Here is a 24099-nt window from a genome sequence, read left to right on the forward strand (position 1 = left end):
AGAAAACCACGTGTTTTCATAAAACCTTCTCTATTGATATCCTTCCTCTATGCCCACAGGCGGAACTTTGTGCACTTACTTTAACCCTCTAAGCAGAAAGAACAGTTTCAAAGAGGCAGATTTCAAGAATAATAATGTCAACATATATTGGCACGACATACACGTGCATTTTACTGTCTTACAAAGTAGATATAATTGTAATACATCAGAGTGGGGAGATTTGAGGAGGTTTCAGAACCCCAAGAGTGTAAGAGTAATTCAGTGAGTGTCTGAGTGTGAAAGCTGTATGTGTAGCTCTCAAGCCTCAAGAAGCTGTTTTTCAATAAAACATACAGAAAGGAACGGAAAATCAGTTTTTCTAGCACAACAGAGCACTCGCTGGAGAAAACAACACTGCAGTTTCATTGGGATATGGATATGTGCAATTAACCCTGGTAAGATTTGAACATTCACTTTTGCAGCCAATAACAGAATCTGGACATCAGTATGTCTACTACAAATGTTATTTTCTGCCATAATTTTACAGTCTTTTCTTTGATATTCTACAGCCTTTAAAACCATATATTGGCTATTTATAATTTTTTTTTTTATTTCTTCTACTATATATGCTCCAAGGATTATTCTAGAGTTATGTTTCTGGTTATTATTTTTCTTACCCATTGGCCTTTAATCATTTCAACAGACAATTAAATACTTTCCATCTTTCCTTATTACAAAAAAAAGAAACATTTTTCTTTGTAATCTTTTATTTCTTAAGTATCTAACAATGATTGTGTGTTATGAATATTAATGCTTTTTTCCAAACTATTCAGCCTCTTTTGCATTTTTCTTTAAATGTCACAGTTAAGAAGAACTATTCTAAACTGAAGTGCTGGTGGTAAAGATTTTAGGACAGATCCATAAAACAGGTAGTAGCAACACATTGAAGCCATCATATCCACACAAGAGTTTGGAAGAAACTCAAATATGACCCTGTAAAGTAGTAACTATGCAGGACAAACTCATCACTTATAACTCTTCCTTTATGTTGGGGGTTTGTAAATTGGCAGGTTGATGCTATGGCATCAACTTTGAATAGAGCTATGGAGGGATCTAAGGAAATACAGACGATCTATGTTCTGTTCTGGAAAAAAATGGTAGAAACTATAGAAAACAATAATTTAGTAGACAGAGTACAAAGATGAGGCAAAACAGAGCAATCAAGCTGAGCTTAACACATGGAAGAGGTTGTTCACTGACTTTCAAAGTCTCTTCTTTCAGAGGAAACAATAATAATACAGACTAAGTGGTATTCTGCTTGGATTTCCAAAATATTTAACACGATCCTTTACCAAAATCTCTTAAAGAAATCATTCTCTCAGGAGATAAGTGAACAGATCCTCCAATTAATCTACAGCTTGACAAGAACTGAAAGTAAAGGCTAGGAATAAATGACAATTTTTCACTGTACAAGGAAACTTTCAGTGAAGTCTATTAAGAATCTCTACTGGTATTTATGTAATTCAAAGTAGTAATAAATCATCTGAAAAAGAGGATAACAGAGAACTGAAAACATTTGATGGGGATATTGAGTTATCCACAGTAGCAAAAATGAGCCAACTCTGCAAAGCTACACAAGGATCTTCTGATGCTGAGTAACTCAGTACTAATTGCTGCCAGTAAAGGGTGGGATTCACCTGCTTAATCCTGCGTGTCTTGGATCATTTTCCATGCTTTCAGGAACCCTTTGTCACCCCCAAGCTGCTTCTCTAGAAGAGAGTTTCACTTTATTTCCCCTGAGCCCTCCATGATCTCAGGCACACTTGGCAACTGAAAAGGCATTCAGTTCCACCCACAATGCAATTAAATATTGATCAATACAGAGTAACAGAAACACAGTAACACAGTCCTGACCATAGGTATAAAACAAAGGGTTCTAAATGAACAATGACTATTCAAGAAACACTTCTACATAAGTTTATTTAATTTATAAAAAAACTTGTTTATGTCCTGTATTTTCTGTATATTCCTTTTTCTTTTTTTTTTTTCTTTTTCTACACACATAGGGCAAAAATATTTACTTGCCATTTATCCTTTCAGGCTATTTTCAAGCTAATACAGATTTTGCTGGATGACTTTGATTTATCTCAATGACTGGCAGCTGATAAACATTATCTTCAAACTTCAGCTCTGTAAGAAGATGACACTGACAAAGGAGATTAATTTATTTCACTCAAACAATCCTTTAAAACAAAACCTTATGTTGCTCTCCCCATCTATAGGACTCTATGTAACCTTCCTGTGACTAGAAGCATGGAGAATAAGACATCTAAGTCAATGTCTCAATTCACTGAAGTACAGCCTTAATGGTGTTTAATGCAACTTTATTTTCTTTGTCATTAAATCATTTTACAGAAACATAGAATCACTAGGCTGGAAAAGTCCTCTGAGATCATCAAGTCCAAAGTTATGGTATCATTCCTGTGGCCACTAATATCAAGTTATGCTTACACCATTAAGTTCATGATTTCATCCATTTCAATTCTACCAAAAGCAGGACCCTATGGGAGACAGAGCTGAAACATTTCAAGTCTGTGGAGTTTTGGTTTTCTCGTTTTGTTTGTTTTTTTTTTTTTAAATTAGGCCCTAGAGAGCTGTAATTGTGCCATGGTTCTTACAAACACATTCTTTCCTTTAACACCTGGATGCTTGTCAAGCAGTAAAATCAAACTCTTGATGTATTCATCTACAAGTTTTGTCACAAGTCACCTATTCAGCAGCCATTTGCCTCTCACCCTCATCATTCAAGGTCTTCCTGTTTTCTCCATCCCATTCCCTATGTTGCCACTGTAAGTATATCTGACAGATCGTTCCCAGTTCATTCCCGTTGCCCTCGTCCACACATTTCCTGCTCCCCCACAGACATCCCGGAACCACCTCCTGTATCTTTTCTTTTCATCTCCTCCTCAGTCTTGACCACTGGCTGTCTGAGGATATCTGCTTTGAATTAGGTATTGTTAGCTTCAGCTAAATTTGCTTTCTGCCATTTCCTTTAGCTGCGCTACCTCCTTTCCCTTTAGATTCATCTTTAAAATAACCACTATAATTCAGCTTTTCTCCCATGGAATAGACTCAATGTATGCCACCTTTGGAGAGATTCCAATTACACAGGGGCAGAAAAAGTGTCCATATTTAGTTCCAAGGATGACTAACAGGTGAAATGAGCTAAATTATTTGCATTTATTTGTCCAATTTCCTGGTTTCTATTCAACCTCCCAGCAGAAAAGACCTGCCTATGAAGAAGGCTATGTTATTAGATGTGAATACTTCTATATTCTTTCTTTCACCTATCTGCACTAGTGATCCCTAAATTTGCTTCAACTAGATGATTTGAAAGAATGTAGAAAACTGCTCAGCATAATGTAACGTTTTCAGAGCACCACTGTTTGTTGAGAGTTATCAAAGCTCTCTTTTTTCTGCAGGCGGTATCTGGAATTTCCCACACGAAGCCTTTAAGATCTGTTGTTCTCATGAAAAGTTCTACTTTGTTTTTGGTTTTGTGGGGTGATTGACAAAGTATTTTGGAGGGAGTATTTGTTCTGCACTACCTCATTATCATATTAGTGCTCATGGCTGACTGAATTTTTGGCCTTTGCATTTCATTGGCATGCTGCTTTAAGCTTAACTTCACAATCATTAATGAAAATATAAAGCAAGTCTGCATATAATATTCTGGAAGCAGTGACAGAAGCCCTCTGCAACTCATAAATCTGTCTGGGCACAGTCACTCCTGGGGGTCTAAAAAGTCTTATAGCAAGACTGAACTCCAAGTCAATTAATATGAACTTCTATTTAAAACTTCAGCAGATGATGTAGCAAGCTCTTAAAATCAGCAGGAGTTGGATGCCTAACTGCTCTTGATGTTTTTGAAAGTGTATCTCTAAAAAATATAAGCAGCAGCTAATAATTTAGTAATTCTATCAAAACAAACAATTAACTGTGTCTTGCATGACCTGTTCTCTATAAAAATCATGCTGGTTGTTTACTCAAACTTCTATTACACTCTAAATTTTACTGATTTCATCTGTGGATATTCATTAGATTATTATATAAGGAATTGAAATCTAATTCATGAGCTACTCACAATGACACCTAAATCTTTTCTCACTGCCTATCTGTCAAATGAAGAGATGATCAGCCAGTATAAGAGAGACTATTTTTGCCAATGCACGTTGATATACTTAGAAGCAGACTGTAACTGAGCAAGAGTTCAGCTAAATTCTATATCACGCGTTTGCTAAGCCTCCTAAATTATTTTAAATTACCTAGTTTTTCTAACTATTCTGCATTGATTTGACTAAGCAATGCAGTTTAATGTATTTCCTGACTATTTCTTTCCACAAATTAGCATAGAAATGTCCATCTGCAAAGACTTAGAAAAAGGTCCTGCAACTTTGCATAGGACGGCTAGGCATCAGGCTCTGCCACAACTCTGTTTCTTGCTGCTCACACAGTTTACACTTGCAGGTGGGATTTGTTTCTTATTTTTGTATGTCATAGAATCATAGAATGATTTGGATTGGAGAAGACCTTAAAGATCATCTAGTTCAAACCCCTTGCCATGGGCAGGGACACCTTCCACTGGATGAGGTTTAGAGCCCCTTCCAACCTGGTCTTGAATACCTCTAGTGATGGAGCCTCCAACACCTCCCTAGGTAACCTGTGCCAGTGTTTCACCACCATCACTGTAAAATTTCTTCCTTATATCCAGTCCAAATCAACCCTCTCTTAGTTTAAAAACATTCCCCCTTGTCCTGTCACAACAGCCCTTGCTAAAAAGTCTGTTCCTATACTTCCTGCAGGCCTCCTTTAAGTAGTGGAAGGCTTCTATCAGGTCTCCCCACAGTCTTCTCTAGGTTAAACAAGCCCAACTCTCTCAGCCTGTCCTCACACAGGAGGTGCTCCAGCCCTCTTATCATCTTTGTGGCCTCCTCTGGACTTGCTCCAACAGATCCATGTCCTTCCTGTGCGGAAGTCCCCGGAGCTGGACACAGAGCTCCAGGTGAGGTCTCACTAGGGCAGAGTAGAGGGGCAGAATCACCTCCCTTGACCTGCTGGCTATGCTTTCTCTGATGCAGCCCAGAACACAGTTGACTTTCTGGGCTCCCAGTGCAAGTTGTTGGCTCATTTCCAGCTTTTCGTCCATGAGATACATGTAACATATCTCAAAAGAAAACCTAGTAAAATCTTTCATTAAAAAAATGGCAACTTAAGTCCATAGACATTACCTCTACCTCCAATTTTCCAACATTCTTCCAAAATCAAAACAAACAGAAAAATCAGACAGCTATCCAGATGCTCTGTCATGTTGATGTGATATACTACTCTGGACTTAATTAAAACTCTAAGTGATTTTCAGTGGAATCACTGATCTACTTTCCAGTGTCTCCCTGGGCTCCACTCTGAATAAAGTCACTACATCAAGGGGTTTCTGAAGCCTGAAAGGTGACACTGTGCATTGTCATCAATGTTTCTGCCACACCTTGAGAGGAGTACAATGGAATTAGCTGCAGATCCATAAAGCCTGGTGACACTGAGTGCTGTCTGACCTGGTCTTTAGGTACTCCTTCCTGCAATGCAGTTCATGAGATCACTAATAATGAAATTCAGAAAATTATCCTTTTCCCTTGGAAGATGGATGGAGGATGAGATGCTTTTAGCATAATTGCATTTGTGGAAACAGAAATTCAGAGTTCTGCATGAGCTTCTCTCTGGAGGTCAAATCTACATTCTATCTCCTAGGAGAGGGCTATCACCAGCAGCAACAAATAAGACTCAGATAGTGGAAGCAGAGAAAGACTCCATTCTATTTGCCAGTTGCACATGGAGAACTGAAAGAAGGATGGAAAATTTACTTCTGAAATCTCTGGTGCCAGAAACCTTGGAGATAACTATGCAGGGAGAGAAGGAGGGATGGGAATGGGAATGGGCATCCCTGCCTCCTAGACTGGCAGTTAGAGAAGGTGTTTCATGGTAGCTCATCTGGTTTAGAGGAACAAGTAACTATTTCTTACTAGCCAGCCTTTTCAATTTCAATACAGCTGGGGTCTTCTGGCTCCTGTTCAGAAAGCAAGATAAATTTGAGGCTTCTGCAGGTGTGACAGTATCTTTAGTTGGTGAAAAATAAACAAACAAAAAAAAAGTTAAGAACAAAGTTATAAAGATTGCAGCAGTCAGGAACTGAATAAAAGACTGAATAATAGGCTATGAAATATTGTTAAAAAAACCCTAACATTTACTTTTCTACCCTTTTGAGTCACGCTATTTTAAAACAAAGAAGTTTAAATTACCTTGAATATTTATACATTCAATTTGTATCTATGATGAATAGATTCCTGAAACATTCTCTATTTTAAAAATTAAAATTAAAATGCCAAAGTTTTGGATTTGCACCTAAACCCTGAATCCTCAAAATAAGCAGTTCTTCTCCCACCTCCTGTCTTTCCAAAATGAAAAAAAAATAAATAAATTGCTCTGTAGCATAATAAAATATTTTTTCCAATAAATTTTCCTTTCATCTTTATTTTGGAAATAAAATAGTTTTAATGTTGACCCTGGAAAAATAAATTTGGAACCTGAAATCATACCAGGCTGTTATGCAGTAATGTACACATTAATAGATCTCATAGAAAGTTAGGAAAGCAGCAAGTATTGGTATATCTAGCCTGGTGTAAACCAAGAAAAAGAAAGGGTGATTTTTCTTAGGGTGTGTTGAGAGCAAGCCAGAACTCAGTGTTCCTTTTGGAAGAATTCCTAGATTCTTTATTCCAATTCCATTCTGCCTCAGATCAGCCATGATAGTGCACATTTTATGTGAATTTGCCACGAATAAGGACGCAGAAATTAGCTGACAACTCTTTTATTACCTATTAATGGCCTCCAGGAAAATTACAGTTGTAATTGCCTAGAGGAAAGCTAGAGAGGGGGCTTTGTCAAGTAGAGCAGAGATAGAACAAGGGGGAACGGTTATAAGCTGAAAGGGAAGATTTCGATTAGATATTAGGAAGATGTTGGTTTTTTTACTGTGAAGGTGGTGAGGCAGTGGCCCAGGTTTCCCAGAGAAGTCGTGGATGCCCCATCCCTGGAGGTGTCCAAGGCCATGTTGCATGAGGCTTTGAGTGACCTGATACAATGGAAGGTGTCCTTGCCCATGTCAGAGAGGTGGAACTGGATGATCTTCAAAGTCCCTTTAAACCTAAACCATTCTATGATTCTTTGAACCAGAACATGAAAGAATTTGCTCACCTACAAAGCTGTAGTGATTCTGTAGATCATCCTTACTGAACAAAATAAAACCAAAAACTAGTATCCAATCTACATGTCCAAAATACCATTTGGAGATGGTAAAATAATCAGATGTGAAAAAGTAAAAATGACAGGCTTCATGTAGTAAATAGACCATTTAATAATGTCCCTTTTCTGGGAGTTTACTGCTTAACAGCAGTCAAGCACATCTAAGAACCCAATAAACATGCAATATGCTGAACTACTACTGTGAATGTTATGAATCCAAAAAACTGATTCAAATTTTTACGTTTTCAGAGGTAATAAACTGGGTAAAGCCTTCTACTTCCATTTCAAAATCAATTTTGTCTTTGATTTCATTGAAACAAAAGGTGATCTACAAGACAAGGACCTACTGTTAATTGGAAAAGAAAGACTGTGAATAACTATACACATTAGATATTAGTTCCACATTTTACTACCAGACACAATGTAGCAAATTATATTGAAATAATATTGCTGCAAAAAAAAAGCAACAGAAAATAAATGAAAAAAAAACTTGAAAGATCTGCTCAAAGGTGGTTTTTTATTGTAGAGGATGCTGAGTTCCCATAGAACTGATAATGCAGAAAGCTAGTGGCAATTTGAATTTCACAAAAAGATAGCCAAAGAAATAATTTTTTAAATCACCCCTTAAACCTCTAAAAGCCTTCTTCATGTACATATATAAAGGAGGAGAAAATGCATAACTGATCAGATTATATTCAAGTAGAATAAGCCTACATACTACACTAAAAAAATAAGCATATACCCTATAAGTAAAAACTTCTTTACTACAGTTAAAATTGATAAAGTTAATGCCAAGTTTTTATTATTAAAATACCTTTATGATAAAAATATTTTTATCTAAAAAATAATCCAGGAGAGGACTTAAACATTCAAGGTCAATCACTTTTATTAGCAAGAGAGAAAATGAGCAATCAAACCCTACCCTGGTACACTGGTGCAAATCTAGATTTTCTTTTACCATATCTGGCAGCAGAATTTTGTTCCAGTTATCTAATTTATTTCAATGAGTTCTAGTTTATCAAAAGTAACGGTCTATCCATAACTATAAACTTAAGAAGTCTCTAAACTCCTGATTGTTGGAAGCAGGAAAGATATTCTGAGGGAAATATCACTTGCTACTACATGTCTTACCACACTTTATCTCTTAGAGTGAACCACGGACTTCTATCAGCTGCAGAGCTATAGAGGTCCTTTGGGATCCCCGTGCAGAGAAGAAACAGATCAAGATATGCAATTCTGTTTTACAGTAAAGGGCTAAATCCGGGTAGGTTACAAATTCTCAGGTGAGAGATTCACCTGGCTTTTATACTGAAAATAATCTTTAAATAGTAGCTTTTTGTGTTTCATGGTTTATCTTATATTTATGCAGTAGCAGAGATCAGCGCAGGATGACAGTGGAGGTTAGAAGAACTGTGACAGTGAATCATTTCCAAATTCTCAAGTGAAGTATGACATGGCAGTGTTTCCTGCAACCACAGATAACTGAAACCAACCTTCCAAGGCTTATTTCCCATCCTTCAATCCAGTATTGTCATTCTGCTACTGTCATGACATGTAATAATGTCTAGGTGGCTATCCAGTGTTAGAAATCACTGCTTTTCACTCATGACTGGTTTTTTTTTTTCTAATTACCTATTCCACAATAGTAAATAGTTTAAAAAAGTAAATATTTATCCAAATAGGATTATCCCACTCTGAGGACCTCAGAAGTAAGGACACAGCAGAGAAGAAAATGTGAGAGCTATTCTGTGGGTGAGAAGAGAGCAGCGATATAAGGAAAAGCATTCCCTTACCCATCCTTCAATCCCTAAAATAATTCAAGACCCAGCTTTCATTCAGGAAATCCCAGATGGGTGACAGCAAAGGCAGTGCTACAGCAATCAGATTGAGAGGCAGGTGTCAAAGTAAGGAAGGATAGGAGCTGAACACCAACAGATTTATATTAGCTGGAGATAGACCTGGTGAGTTATTTATGCAGCAAAGATCAGTACCACTGGGGTAAGCTCAAGAGCCAGTACCAGAGGCATGAAAGAGGCGATACTGAAGTGTCTGTATCAAAATACATATACATAGTGTGTATTTATGGGAGGAAAACTTCAGCTCTTTCTGTGGTTTTGCTTTTTCAGCATCCTATTTCAGATGTTTCCACCACACATTATAAACAATTCAGAGGAGTACAGACTGCAAAGTCTCTAAATGTAGCTGCCCCTGAAACTTGGCTCTCAGCAAAGGCAGTGACAGCAAAGCAGATTGCTGATCTGATAGCTCATACACAATTTGGTTGTCTCATTGGTCTACAGCTAGAGCACAGCTTACAAACTGAAGGTAGATAACCGAGCTAAGGAGTGACCCAGGCTGCCCAACTACCACATCAAAACTCTTTCTTGAAGTTATTCCATTACCTATGATGGCATATATCCCTAAAAAAATCCTCTTCTCCGTCCACAAAAGAGTAGTGTCCTGTTTCATCATCCACTGCTTTGTTACAAAACCCCAAGGTTGTTCCAAGAGCTGACGAGCTGCGTTGCAAATGGTCTACAAAGATATGGTCTAATGCTTGAACTAATTAACTGTATAATAGCTAAACTACTTTGGATGCAGCACTTGTTCCGGAAGTGACATGCTTAGTGTATTTCTACACCAAGTAGTCATGTTCTCCATCTCCCTGCTTCTCCTCTTCTCAAGGGTCTTGTGACAAAGAAATAACAATCCAAGATCCTCAAACACTAAGGAAATAGAGTGAAGTATCCAAGGTAAGAGAGAATAGATGGGTCTATTGTGGGTCAGATGAATAGCTCCTGTTGGAATGACTGAAAGGATGTGTCTGAATCTATAATTAAAGATAAACACATCAAAGAAATATTTACCCCTGTGGCTTCACATAAGATGGCGATGTTTGATGCAAAAAAAAAAGGCAGATGAAAATCCAGAAAAATTCACGCAGGGACACTGACCCCTAGAGATATATACACAAGCTTCATTCAGCCAGCACAAGTCATCAGCAAACAGGGCTGAGCTAGCACATTTGGTTTTTTGACAAACTTTAAATCCTGTGAAGAGATGATACAACTCAGGTCTGCTTGCAAGGACAACCGAAGCCTTAGTTTTCGCTAAGGATATTAGTTTTCACACAGGATTTTTAGACCTACATTCATAGTCTTACTATGATACGTAACAGTTTATTAATGATACAGTTCATAGGCACTTTCCAGTTTATATTACTTGCTTCCTTAGAGCACTCAAAACAAACAGAGCAAGCAAATCCTAATTTGCTTGACTGTTCCCAACTGTAAGAAAAACTAAAGTCCCAAGCAGCAGAGAAGAATAATTTCCACCAGTCTTCAAAGAAGCTTTTTATATTCACTTCTTCAGAAATGCCTATGTAACACCTCTTTGACAAACAGGCTGTCCTAGTCCTGGGACAGGATTCCTACACTCCCTTATAGTGGCACCTGAGCAACACCAACAGGATCAAAGGGAGGTCCCCCAAGCACTTCACAGGAGACATTCATAACTTTTCAGGAATAAATCTTTGGAGAACACATTTGCTAAAAGATGGCTATCCACAGCTATTTATGTAATATATTAGACCTTTAGTTTTCTATAGCCCGTAAGTGTAAATGGTATGATACAGCATACAGTTCAGAACATACTGAACAAATAAGAGAGCTTAGAATCTGAAAATAAAAATGAAAATGTCACTACAGCATTTGGTCTATTATGGCTAAACAGAACTCTTTGTCAAGATATTAAGGAAAAATGTGATTGGTATAATAATAGAAATTATGTGCAATGCAGTAATACCTCTTACAGTTTGGCCTGTGCCTGAATCCAATCCTGTACTTATTTACAATTTGCTTGGAAGTCAGTAGCAGCTCCACCTATCTATAAAAGGATAGCTATAATAAACTGCCAGTTTGGGCTAGCTGAGAAGAAAAGTCTTGTAGCTGAGTCTCTGATGTAGGTCACCACTTTGCCACAGACTTGTGTAACACTGGGAAAATCCCCTGGCAGGAGCTACAGATTCAGTTCAGACAGCTGCATCAGCTCTAGGATTCTTGGTCTCCTTTATCATTAATCAAGAGAAACTCACCCTTTAATAGCCCAACTCACACTTTAATGACTGGTCTAAAGGTGAACTCCACCTCAAAAGTGTTCACAGCTCTCCAACGACAAAAACCTTGACGGATGAATTTCACTTTCAGCATCTTTATCAAATACTGCCAAACAAGGCACAGTTCCTACCTTTTTTCTTCTATAACTGCTTCAGCCACAAGTTCCTTCTACAAATTTTTACAGTGCCAGGTACAACGAGGCTCCTTGCTGATATGCAGTTTCCAGATATGATAGTGGCATGAGCTACTGAACCATGAGCCACAGTTCCTATGCTTTGACTTGAGCCGTGCTTCACTGTCTAGTTACATATACACATCCTTTTTAATTTATATGATCAACATGTCTGATTTCCTTAAAAAAAATTAAATCACTGCCTTCTCTTATGCTACAGCACATCTAAGACAAAAATGACAAAAAGAAGCTCATCTTACTAGGGATTAGAAATACTTCTAAGCAGTCATATTAATCATACTAATGATAAATTAATCAGAATGTGAATAAAGAGTGGAGATAACTTTGCAATTGTGTATGTCACCATAAGCTCAGGTTTGAATTGCTCGTGTTTGACCTTAGCATGGAACTTCGCATCTCAGCAAAGCACAGCTTTTAGGTAGCAACAGCCCTGGGATATAACTCTCAAGCTATGCATATGTTATCAGAAAGACTATATTCCAGTAATGTTTTTCCTCTGGGTATAATAGATAATACTATACAATTTGAACATTCACACTGTTTTCAAACTTCAGTGATTCTGTCAAAATATTGCCTAGTTAAATCAGGACTTAATCTAGAATTTTAGAATAGTGTCCAGAAGAATATTAAGTTGTTTTGGGTTGTTTTTTTTCTCATGTTTTGCAATGATTTTAAGTAGTTAAAATATTAATTTTTTCTATATAAGTTTACCTTTAATTAAATGCTGACATAAAGATCAATTCCAAGTTTCAGCTTAAAGAACATTTGTTTGAATATGTTTGAAATATTTTGTTCTAAGTGATGCACTGCTACACTTCTGTGACTGGGACTGCTGCAGAAGCATCCTGATTCTTCTCATAAAACAAATAAAGCAATGAAGACAGCAAATATCTTATACATAATGTGTGCTTAATGAGATTACTCATTGTAAATAATTCATGTAAAATGTTTCCTGATAATGATGTCAAGCAGCTATGTGGGTCAATCTTCAGATAATGGTTTTGTTACAGCTTAATGTTTATCATGTTATTTGTTTAAACAAATTATCACCTTACTTTAAGAGTTTCTGAGCTTGTTTTGCAGCTGTGAAAGCCTTCTCTTGTTTCACTGGGATCACATGAAATGAAACAGGAGGAAGGACCACATATGTCATAAATAAATGTATATTTTGTTGCGAAGGGGCTACTGCCATTTAAAAAAATATATATTCTCTGCTCTTTCTTCCCTACTCTTTAATGAAACAGAAGAGTAAAAGGCTTCTTCTGCCCTATTTATCTCAAAATTTACTCCTTAGTCCTCCTGTTAATGCATACTCTGCTAGCATCTGCCTCTATCTACCTAAGCATGAACCATTTGTCACCCTGCTAGGATGTGCTGTGGTTTCCTGCTAATACAACGATACTTTAGTCTAGCTTGAACTTTCCCCACTGAATCCATACATCAGACCACAGGAGGCATGTTGCAACTCTTCAGCACCTCAAGCTACAGTCAACAATGATAGGAACAGCACGTTTTTCCCCAAGGAATGCTGGGGAGGTGTGGTGAAAATGAGAAGGAAGCATCAGAGAGTTATCCAAGGGGAAAGAGGATTTAAGTGGTTGTTTTAAAAAGCAGCTTCATAGTTGGCAATTGGTGACAGACTCAGCAGTGTATGGTACAGACAGGCCTTTTTAAATAGTAAAGTAAAGTAATAGGATGGTAAACTGCTTTGAGCACTGGGCAAGGAGGGGTATAGGAGACCTTGGAATGAAGTTCCATAGGAATATAGTGACCCAGCAGAACATGCATGACATTACTTTAACACCTCCTTTAAAAATGAAGCTGAATCTTAGCACTCAAAATTTACCATTACCATCAGTACTGAGATGAAAGATAGAAGAACAGACCATTGTATTAATATCTCAGTTTTCAAATATTTCACATGTACCACAAAAAACATTCTCCATCACCCAGATTGCCTTTGGAATTTATTAGCCAAAAGGGTTTTAATAGAAAATGTCTTAAAGCCTAGAAAGATAGAGAGAGCTCCTGCAAAAGGCACTTTCTGGAATGCAGAGCTATTTATTTATTTTATAGAGCACATCTACATAGGAGAGAAAGGGACATTGTTACAAGGCACAACACAAAGTCCCAGGAGAGAGACAAGGTGAACCAAACAGAGTCATTTATTTGTTTTTTTGTTTAAAGAGAGAAAGACTGACTTCAGAAGTTAATCTTCCAGACCCACAGCCTTAAAACAAAGCAGAATATGCACATTTCAATATGTTTCTTCTTGGCTCCATTGTACAACGTCGTGCCAGAACATTATTTACATAGAGCACAATCACCAGAACTAACATACAGGAATCTTACAAAAATATGCATTTCTTTAAAATAACTCCTACGAAGTGAGTCTGAATACAAAACCCTTGATTAGTTTGAACCAGGAATGTTTACAGGCCGTCTCTCAGACCAAGCTAGATTCAGATATTGTTCAGGGCATTAGTGCATTCCTGTCCCTCCAGTGTTCCCAATAAATGGGGAAAAGATAAAGCAAGAATAACCTTGCCCTCCATGCATTAATGTATTCCACATAAATAGAGAAATAATATCATGCATATGTATACAGGGTTCACAAAGGAATGAATTTTGCTCTCCTTGTGTTATAGGAAAACTGAGGGGCAGACAGACTGATGGCTCAGCTGCTAAGCCGGCTGGCAGTCAAAATTTGCACTAAATTTCCACAGAAATTAGAACCTATACAAAGCTGCAGTCTGTGAGCTATCACAGCGTGCATGGCTGATGCATTCCCTCTGTGAGGACCCATGCTGACATTCCCCTACCCTTAAAGTCATTGTCATCTTCTTCACATGGAGGGGGCCCTTTATCCCGCTCTCCTGCTGCTTCTCAGTGGTAGACGACTCCCCAAAAGGGAAACTTTTACTGAAAGGGGACTAGGGCAATGGGCCAATGAACTCTGCTGAGACTGCAGCAGAGAATAGTATAGAATCACAAAACACAGGTGCATCCTGTGATACTTCACTGTCTTTGCATAACAGATCTAGACACTGAGTAGCCCCAGTAATAGGAAGGTTTAGTATGCTAGAGAACAGTGAAGTGAACTCCTTTTGGAGTATTTTATATTCAAACATTGCAAATCCTTTGGAAGACATGACCAAAAGTGCAAGTGCAGACAAAGCTACCCTTAGGTAATTCCCGTGATTAAAACTCTCAGACTTGAAATGAATCTAATTAAAGACATTGTGAAAGCACAGAAAGGCAGTGTTCACTTATGCCCTCTTTTGTAGATGGTGAGTTGCCAAACAGAACTGAGACTCTTAATTGCAAGACTCATCAGCAAATTTAAAATGGATGGCAAATTAGGGACCACAAAGGTCAGACCGTTACATAAGACCCATGCTACCAGATCTGGTTCTTGCAATAGATGGGAAAGGCACTCCCAATAGAGGACATGGTGCTTCCTATAAAAATGAAGGGGAAAACCTAGCCTAGACTCATAGCATCCTGAGTGATGCAGCCAGCAAAATTGATGAAAGATGATATCTTTCCTACCAGTTTGTGTTTCCTTCATTATTTGACACTTGTCCCTCTGTTCCTCTTGAGAAGCATTCGAACACACACAATTGTCATCTAATGGAGCTGTCACAATTGACCAGATCTCTGCTTGGGGTTTTTTGACCTTTCAGTCCTTCCATAGCAGGTAGCAAGCTTTGATGTGTCAGTGGAAATTTTCATTTCATCAGCCAGCCTTCTATTACAATGCTGACATTTCACAATTTTGAAATCATAGAATCATAGATGGTTTGGGTTGGAAGGAACTTTAAAGATCAACTAGTTCCAACCCCCGCTGCCATGGGCAAGGACACCTTACACTAGATCATCTTGCTCATAGCCTCATACAGCCTGGTCTTGAACACCTCCATGGAAGAGGCATCCGTGATTTCTCTGGGCAACCTGCTCCAATGCCTCCTCACCCTCACAGTCAAAAAATTCTTCCTAGTATCTAATCTAAATCTCTTATCTTTCAGCTTAAATCAGATGGTGAAAAGCACTGACCACCTAGAAGTTCGTTTCATTCTGACAGTTTTTGCTAAGTCTGCATTAGTCTCCCAAGAAAAGAAATACCCTCAAGTATGGTAAAAATTGCTTATAAATATCAGATGCAGAAAAAAACGAACAGAAAAAACGTTTTGGCTGTATAGAAAATGGTTTCATAAAAAAGAAGCAGGGAAGTACTTGGGAATTATAACTTATTTGTGGGTTAATGCTGGGTTCCTTCACTCCATTCAGCTTCTACAATCAAGCAAAATATAGATGGAAGCAAGCTCCAAGTAGGTAATTATTTCAAGGGCCTCAGTTGTACTGTATAATAATAATAAAAAAAAAACCAAACCAAAACCTAAGTGAATGGTTGAACTGTATTCTAACAGTAAGCTGGGGTTTTTTTCACACACTGATAAAATGCTTTGGGTTTTAAAGATCATCTAGTCATAGAATCATGGAATCATAGGACCACTAGGTTGGAAAAGGTCACCTTGTCATAGAAAGCGATAAGCTTAGTTTGGCAGGACCCGCCTTTCATAAACCCATGCTGACTGGGCCTGACCACCCGGTTGTCCTTTATCTGCTGCGACATGACATCCAAGATGACCTGCTCCATGACCTTCCCTGGCACTGAGGTCAGACTGACAGGCCAGTAGTTTCCTGGATCCTCTCTCTGGCCCTTCTTGTAAATGGGTGTAACATGTGCCAGACTCCAGCCCAATGGAACATCCCCAACCATGGCAGATGATGAAAAGGGGTTTGGCAAGCATTTCCGCCAGCAACCTTAAAAGCTTTGGGTGGATCCCATCTGGCCCCATAGACTTATGAATGTCTAATCAGCCTAGCCTACCTACTTCGAGCTTAAAACTACTACCCCTCATCTTATTGTAACACTCCCTTTTAAAAAGTTCCCCCTATCTTTCCTTTAAGTATGGAAAAGCAGCTCTAAAGTTCTCCCTGGAGCTTTCTCTTCTCCAGGCTGAACAAGCCCAACTCTCTCAGCCTTTCTTCAGACGGAAAGTGCTCCAGCCCTCTGATCATTTTTGTAGCCCTGCTCTGGAGTTCCTCTAACAGATCCATGTCATTCCTGTGCTGAGGACTCCAGACCTGGACACAGAACTTCAGGTGGGATTTCATGAGAGTAGAGTAGAGAGGCAGAATTATCTCAATCTGCTGGTCACGCTTATTTTGATGCAGCCCAGGATACAGTACACTTTCTGGACTGCAAGCACACATAGTCAGGTCATGTCCAATTTTTCAGCCACCAGTATCCCCAAGTCCTTCTCCTCAGGGCTGCTTTCAGTCCATTCATCCCACTGATGCTGGTGGGATGCTGGTGATTCTTTTAACCGAGGTGCAAGGCCTTGCACTTGGACTTCATGAAGTTCACGTGGGCCCACTCCTCAAGCCTGTTGAGATCCCTGTAGATGGTATCTCTTCCTTGTAGATGGTATCTCTTCCCTGTAGCATATCAACCGCATCACTCAGCTTAGTGTCATCTGTAAATTTGCTGTGGGTGCTCTCAATCCCACTGTCTATGCTGGTGATTAAGATGTTAACTGGTATTGGTCCCAGAAAGAGTTTTCACTCAAGCAGTTTAAAAATAACACTTTTTGGAGTTATTCTGATCTTAGACCACTTCTAGTGCGAATGAAGACAGAAATTCTTGACCCTCATTTTACCATTTCTGAGACAACACAGAAATTTGCAAGATATTAAATCTATAGATATTACCTATGCATACACCCATATCTGATATAATGAGAGAGAAACAAAGACTACACAAGCTAAATGTTTTTATTTTTGATAATTTATTAAACAAATATCCTAAAAAATATCCAAAGTATTTAATGCTACTATGTGAAAAGTCAGGTCTTGGTGTTAATGAAAATAATTGAGTGCAATTGCTCCTAACTTACTCAAAATGCCCCATACGCTTTCATTTCTCAAAGTACCACACTGCCAGACTTGTGCTCATGCTGCAACCCTCATAATATAAACAACAACAACAACAAAATAAGAACACATCACAAAGTCAGTCCAGTGTCCTGAGAATGGAAACTAATAATGAAGAGGAGCTGCTAATTAATTACTGGGCTAGATCCTCACCTGGTCAAAAACTGTTTAGCTCAACTTTTCAACTAATATTTTTAATTGGATCTATTTTAATACAGATTAACAATGCCATAATAAATTTTAACATACTACAAGGACTATCAAAACACAGGGTTTACACTCACTTGCAAGATTAGCGAGAGATTGAGGAAGAGTGAAAACTTGAATTTGTTTCTCATTCATCTGCTCATAAAAGGTGTTTAGTTGACAGCTATTGACCAACATCCTGCCATGGTCCAGAGCCAAAGAAAATGTCAACTAAATCCTCCTGACTTCTCAGCTGAGATAAATCATCACAGACCTATTTGTCAGCCCTCCACAATAACTTCCAGCATCCAAGGATTTGGCTCTATCTACAATGTGTGTTCAGACAAGACATAAATCAATGCAGTGTCAACATGACCACAGTTCCTTTTTTCCCTTCAAATCTTACTTTATCTTTGATAGATCAAAGCAAATCTCACTGAAGTCATCTAACTGACAGGAGCAGGAAAGCATTTTCAAAGGTCACTTCCTATGAATTCAGCAGACTAAAATTCACCCACTGCCTATTATCCCAAAAATTGTTGCTACTTACACTGGGCAATTTTTCCCACCTATTAGACCATAAAGCACTTGGAATCATCAGACTTACTTTCTTCCATGAGAAAGACAGAAAGAAAAGATGTCTGGGCCTGGGGGCAACCTGCTGGTTTAAACATCAGCTGTTTCCGACAGACCCTGCAAGAGCTTATGAACGAATTCCTACAAACTCTGTCTATGACTAGGCAAAGCTAGCAGACTCCAGGTCATCACACTCAGCTGGAGGACAGAGTTACAGCAATCAACAGTAACTTCACACTCATTTGAGCTGGACACCAACAACAACCATACCATGCTCGCCACTCATCAACATTACTCCATGTGGAATCAATTAAATTCTCACTGGAGAAGCCTTGTTAAGCCACAGCCCAACATTTCAACAGCTCAGGCTTCCCAAGGAGTTTAGTCTGGCCTTAGAATTCATTTCTGTTCTTTCTCAAATGCACCAAGTATGGAAATTTTACCCAACAGGATTGCTCCAAGCACCGAGACTTACCAGTCAGTCTCCCAAATCTTTGTATTAAAAGGCTCAGACTTACGGTAGAGTGCTGAATGGGCATCCAGGCAGGTGTTTCGACTGAGCATTTGTGGGATGGGCATCTGCCATGGCTCTGCTGCAAATAAGTGAAAATGGCATTATACACAACACAGTATGTGCTGCAATCTCTAGGCACAATGGACTCCATTCCGGATGGAGCATTTAGGAGTTTGCTACTATGCATTACACCTCACAAAGTCATTTTCCACTGTCACGTAGGAAAAATAATCTGCAGTTCGCATGATCAAAAAGGCTTCAATAACTGCCCATTAATTTTGCATTGAAGTTTTCATTTATGTGGGTGAACATATCCTTCATCCACTCTAAACCCCAAGCGTGTTCAATTTGGCTATCTTCCGCATTGGAGCATTCAGAGAACAACAGCAGAGCTCTTGGTAATAGATTGAGATTGGCTTTTCTCTGCCCCTTTTATGACAAGGCATTTCCATCATGTCCGTTTTGAACCAGTGATAGCTGCAGCTTGAACCACCCCAAGGCTGTTTCCCAGGAGAAGTAAGTGTCCCAGATTCTTACAGTATGCTTCTTTGCTGACAAGAATGCTCTGCTTGCTCCCCAGATTGGCCCCTGAAGGACATGGAGCAAGTACCCAAGACTCCAGCATTTCCCTGAAACTTTGTAGAATCAAGAGTAAGGGATTGATTTGAAGTCTTAATGTTCCTCACGGCAGTGCAAAATGCAATTGCCAGACATTTGGGCTGATCTTCCTGTAATTTCCCTTACATTTGCAATGATACAATTACATTTTAGCAAAGGTTTGGAGCCCATCAGAATGAATTGCACAGCGGATTGGGTCAGAGTCCCTGAAGAAAGGTTCAGAACACATTCTGGTGTTTGCCATCATTGCTCTCAGCATTTCACGTAAGAGTCAAACTATTATTGAGCTCCTCGAATTGGAGGACTCTCATAATCATGTGCATTCCTGAAGCTGGAAATAATGTGGAGGGGAAAAAAAAAGCTTCCTTCTTTTTATATTAATTTAAGCCAGATATATCACAAGCAACCACATTGCGCCTTTCTTTTCCCTGTGCTAAGAGCAAGGGGGAGCAACTTCTGCAAACACTGATGATTAGGCTTCACATGATTTTCAGTTTTGAATCTGATTTAAGAACATTAACTAACGAAGCACTAGTAGTGCTTTTTTCTTTATCTCCAAAAAAATAAACATTTTGAATTACAGCTGATTTCTTATTTGAATGATTGCTACTTTTTATTGTTGTATAAAAAACAAAGCTTATCATACCTCTCATAGTTTACACCCTGACCTAATTGAAATAGTTCTAAGAAATAAGGTTGTATGTTAGCTGAAATAAACTTGTATATTAGCTGAAGGTAATGTTTTTCTTCATAAAAATGCCCAATTTAAAAAAAAAAATCAGACAAAAGCCCCAACATGTTGCACCTAGAGACATCAACTAAAAATTATTACCCAAAAGGTCAACACTACGTGAGGTATTCTGCAAGCATAAGAAACATAAGTAAGTTTAGGAATAAATGTGTTGGTAATTATTTGCAGACTACAGAAGGAATTAATTCCATTTTATTATTACTGCTAACATTTTCACCAACTTAGGAGTTTGGTGTACATAAAGACCTTGTACTAAAGACCTTGGTCCACCACTACCCTGGAAAACTAAAAATCTGAAAGGTGATGAAAATCCATCATTTGGATCCACTGGAATCATTTTTCTTTAGACACCCCTCAAGGGAGGACAGAAATACCTGTAGTTTGCTTCTTTGGATTTGTTGTTATTTGTATGCAAAAATGAATATGTCTTGCTGTGCTATTTGGGATAATTTGTTCCAACAAAAGAGTACGCCATCTGAAATGGAAACAGGCAGTTTCTTCATAGCTTATGAATGAGTGGTTTCTACAATCTTGATTTACTCTTTGAGGATACCCGGCTTTCTGCACTAAGCTTCACCCCTGAAACATCTCCAATGTAGTGACAGACAGAGCTACACAGACTTAGGCTTTATCACAGCGTCACGCAATCAGAGCCTTCCAAATATGCAATAATATCTTCAGCTTCTGTAATTTTTTGTATAAAGAGAACTAGTGACACAAAAGAATAAATCCATTCTCATTGCTGAATTCAGCATCAGTCATAGCTTTTTTTTTTTTTTCTGAGTTGATGCTTTAAATCCTTGATAAATTGCATAGCAATAATGCAGTCAGGAAGCAATGAAACGATGACCAAAGTCAGATAGAGATGCTAACCTCCAAGTCAGTTAAAGACAGTGCAATTCCTTATCTGGAGGCACTGTTACATGTAATTCCCAAACCAATAGGTTTATCAAGCATCCAGAAATGCAGAATCCATAGGTAACCAAGAGACAGAAAAGCATCAGCTCCAGAAGATAAAACCAAGGCTGTAAGTCCTTTAGAGTCTCTATGCCCAACCTCTGACTTCCTAGCATGCAACCTTTACACAAGGTTCTTTCCTACATACTTTTCTCAGTCAGGTGTTGAAACGACTGTCTGCTCTTAGCACTAGTTAGAAATATTGGTATAATTTATCTGCAAGATGCATTAATATAACACAGAGTGGTAGCATCAGTGCCCACTGCAATATTGCTGTAGGAAATATTGCATATTGAATACTAAATTGGAGGATAAGAGCTTTGTGACACTGCAGAAGTGAAGTTTCAAGTGGCAGAGATGCAGTTGCACATCAGCAAGCTCTGGGTATGATTTTAAGGATAAATTCCTCTTTTCTGTTGTGTGATCAACCATAGTGAGTGCTAAGGGTGTTTGGAAGACTTAAAAAGCAAGTACGTATAGCTTATTGCCACTTTCTCATAGGCAGGGAGAAATTATATTTATATCATTGATACCAAATTTGGATGGTTAAATATTGCCTAATGTAACCATAGCTGGAGACACATTTGGAGGCAGATGTTAACTCTGCAGTAGGGTGTAACAAAATACAGAGGCCATTTAGGAACATTTCATCTGTTAAAGGTTCAGGCTTACTGAACTGCAGTACTCTTAAAGATTTCTTCTTAGTATTCTTTTTCAGAGAAGATATTGGTGAAAAGAATCAAACGCAGCCACAAATGAGATTCCATCTGTATCCACTAAAATTGCTAAGAATATGACTTGCAAATTACATACAAGTCCTTGAGTGAGGTCTCCAGTAGCAGAAGAGTCGGCTGAAGCCAAACCCAATGGAACATATTTATCTACTCCTACACATCCTTGCAAATTATCTTCTCTGATGCAGACGATTCTCTAGAGAAATGAAAATTGTAGATCTCAACCAGAGGTCGCTGGGTAAAATATAATCACACACTAGGCCATATCCCTGACCTAATTCACTCATAAATAACCATTTCCTTCTCCTTGACTGCACGCATCCTCTCATTTTATTCAGAAGGCTTGCACCAGGTCAAGGAATACAGAAGGACATTTGTATGGTAGTAGCAAATGTTAAAACACAAAAGAAACGCATGTTTATGTTGAGTATGCATGTCATGAGACCCATCTTTTCTGCTTTTAGTGTCCTCTTGTACATTGCAAAGAATCCATTTGGTCAGCTCCAGCTAAGTGAAATGCATAAAAACACAGCTCACCTTAGCAGCAGGAAAATATCTTCCCACTGCTACCCATACCCTCCAAATATTAAGGAAAGGACCTGCTAAGGAGGCATAGCTCTGCTCTCATTAAGCAGTACGATCATTAATTGAGCTAGAATCAGGCTCTCTTGTTTTCTTTTTCTTGCTCCATATCTTCCACGCTTCTTTACATCTGTAGCTCTCTACTGCTGTGCAGCAGTACTAAGCTCTAACTGTATCTGCCTGAGCAGTTAATTGAACATTTTCTTTTCTCAGTTTATGGAGCTCTTCACAGATCTATGAAACGAATCACCCTTCTCCTTTCATAGTTAAAACCAATCTCAATGAAGACATCTCCCTAAAATCAGCAAATTATAATCTAATGAAATCCATTGAAAATTTCAGTTGCACTAAACAAGGTCAATGCTCAGAAGAAACGAAATGTCACACAGAAATGGAGATCAAAGTAATTCCCTTCTATTCCTGCTGCTGCCATAGAGACAAAGGGAGGGGGAAGAGGGGAAGGAAGAGCTTTAACAGACTTAATTCTTCCTGAAATTTATAATTAACTACAAGGGAAAAGGGACGATTACCATATTTCCAAAGAATAAAGGAGAAAAAAGTTGAGCTTCTGACAGGATATAATTACAAGACATTACATGTGCAATGCATATTGGTTTGCTCTATGTAATTTTCTTGAGACTCCCCCCCCAAAAAATGATTTTATTTTTTTTTTTAGATAGGACAACACGAGTCTCATCATTTTACATTCATAATGTTTGAAATCCAAAAGCTAGAGCCTTACAATAATTGTTCCAAAATTTACCATTAGTAAATAAAGATTTGAAATAAATTCTCAGATATACTCCCCATCTGTCAAACATCTCTGAGTATGTTCTCCAGCTAAGATAAATGGTAATCAATGAAAAGGATCTTCCTGCTCTTCTAAGACTGCACAGTTTAGCCAGCAGCCAAACCATAGTCATCAAAGCTACCCCCAAGTACCACTTCAGAATACAGTATACTAAATTACATGTAAATTGCATGATTCAGCACTATCGCACTTTTAGGGCCTGACAGGAAAACACCAGAGTTTGAAGTGCTCATCAGCACCTAATAATGACTATAGAAAAAAATATTTTGATTTTAGCTAAATGTGATTCTCTGAGAGGAAAATCATTATGTTCCCTTTGTTTTGAGTTTGTCATAGCCAGGAAATTCAGCACAAAAAAACTTAGCTACCCAGTTTACTATTTCAAACTCCAATGATTCGAAGCCTGAAGCCTTGAAAAGTAAAAACAACAAATGTTGCCCAGATCCATTTAGCACTATTAACAATATGCAGACACATAGAAATGCAGTTATTTTTTAGTTTCATATCCAGCTAAATTTAAACCAGATTCTTCTGTAGTGTAGCTCTCAAAAGCTCTGCTGGTTTTGGTAGGAAAGGCAGTCAACAACTTCTGAGGCACTGGTTCAACCTCAGTATCTATACCCAGATCTATAATCTCCTAATCTTGGGACTGTCTCAACAGCCTCCCAGATACGTATTAATGATTTTGTAGGAAGTCCCACAAAATAAATTGAATCTCATTCTCTACAGA

General features: G+C 38.3%; 1 protein-coding gene across 18 annotated transcripts in view; it reads right to left on the reverse strand.

Moving 5' to 3' along the window:
• DLG2 (discs large MAGUK scaffold protein 2) overlaps positions 1-24099 on the reverse strand; it is a 1047701-nt gene that overhangs the window by 851472 nt on the left and 172130 nt on the right. For 10 of the 18 annotated variants that reach the window (XM_069879637.1, XM_069879603.1, XM_069879646.1 and 7 more), the window contains one exon: positions 18921-18995. The exons of 4 other annotated variants lie outside the window; for them this stretch is intronic. In XM_069879637.1, the coding sequence (XP_069735738.1) occupies positions 18921-18995 (75 nt within the window). The remainder of the gene's footprint in view (positions 1-18920; positions 18996-24099) is intronic. 4 more of the 18 variants (XM_069879620.1, XM_069879563.1, XM_069879681.1 and 1 more) reach the window with 1 other exon arrangement.

Source organism: Phaenicophaeus curvirostris, chromosome 1, assembly GCF_032191515.1.
Source record: "Phaenicophaeus curvirostris isolate KB17595 chromosome 1, BPBGC_Pcur_1.0, whole genome shotgun sequence".
NCBI lineage: Eukaryota > Metazoa > Chordata > Aves > Cuculiformes > Cuculidae > Phaenicophaeus > Phaenicophaeus curvirostris.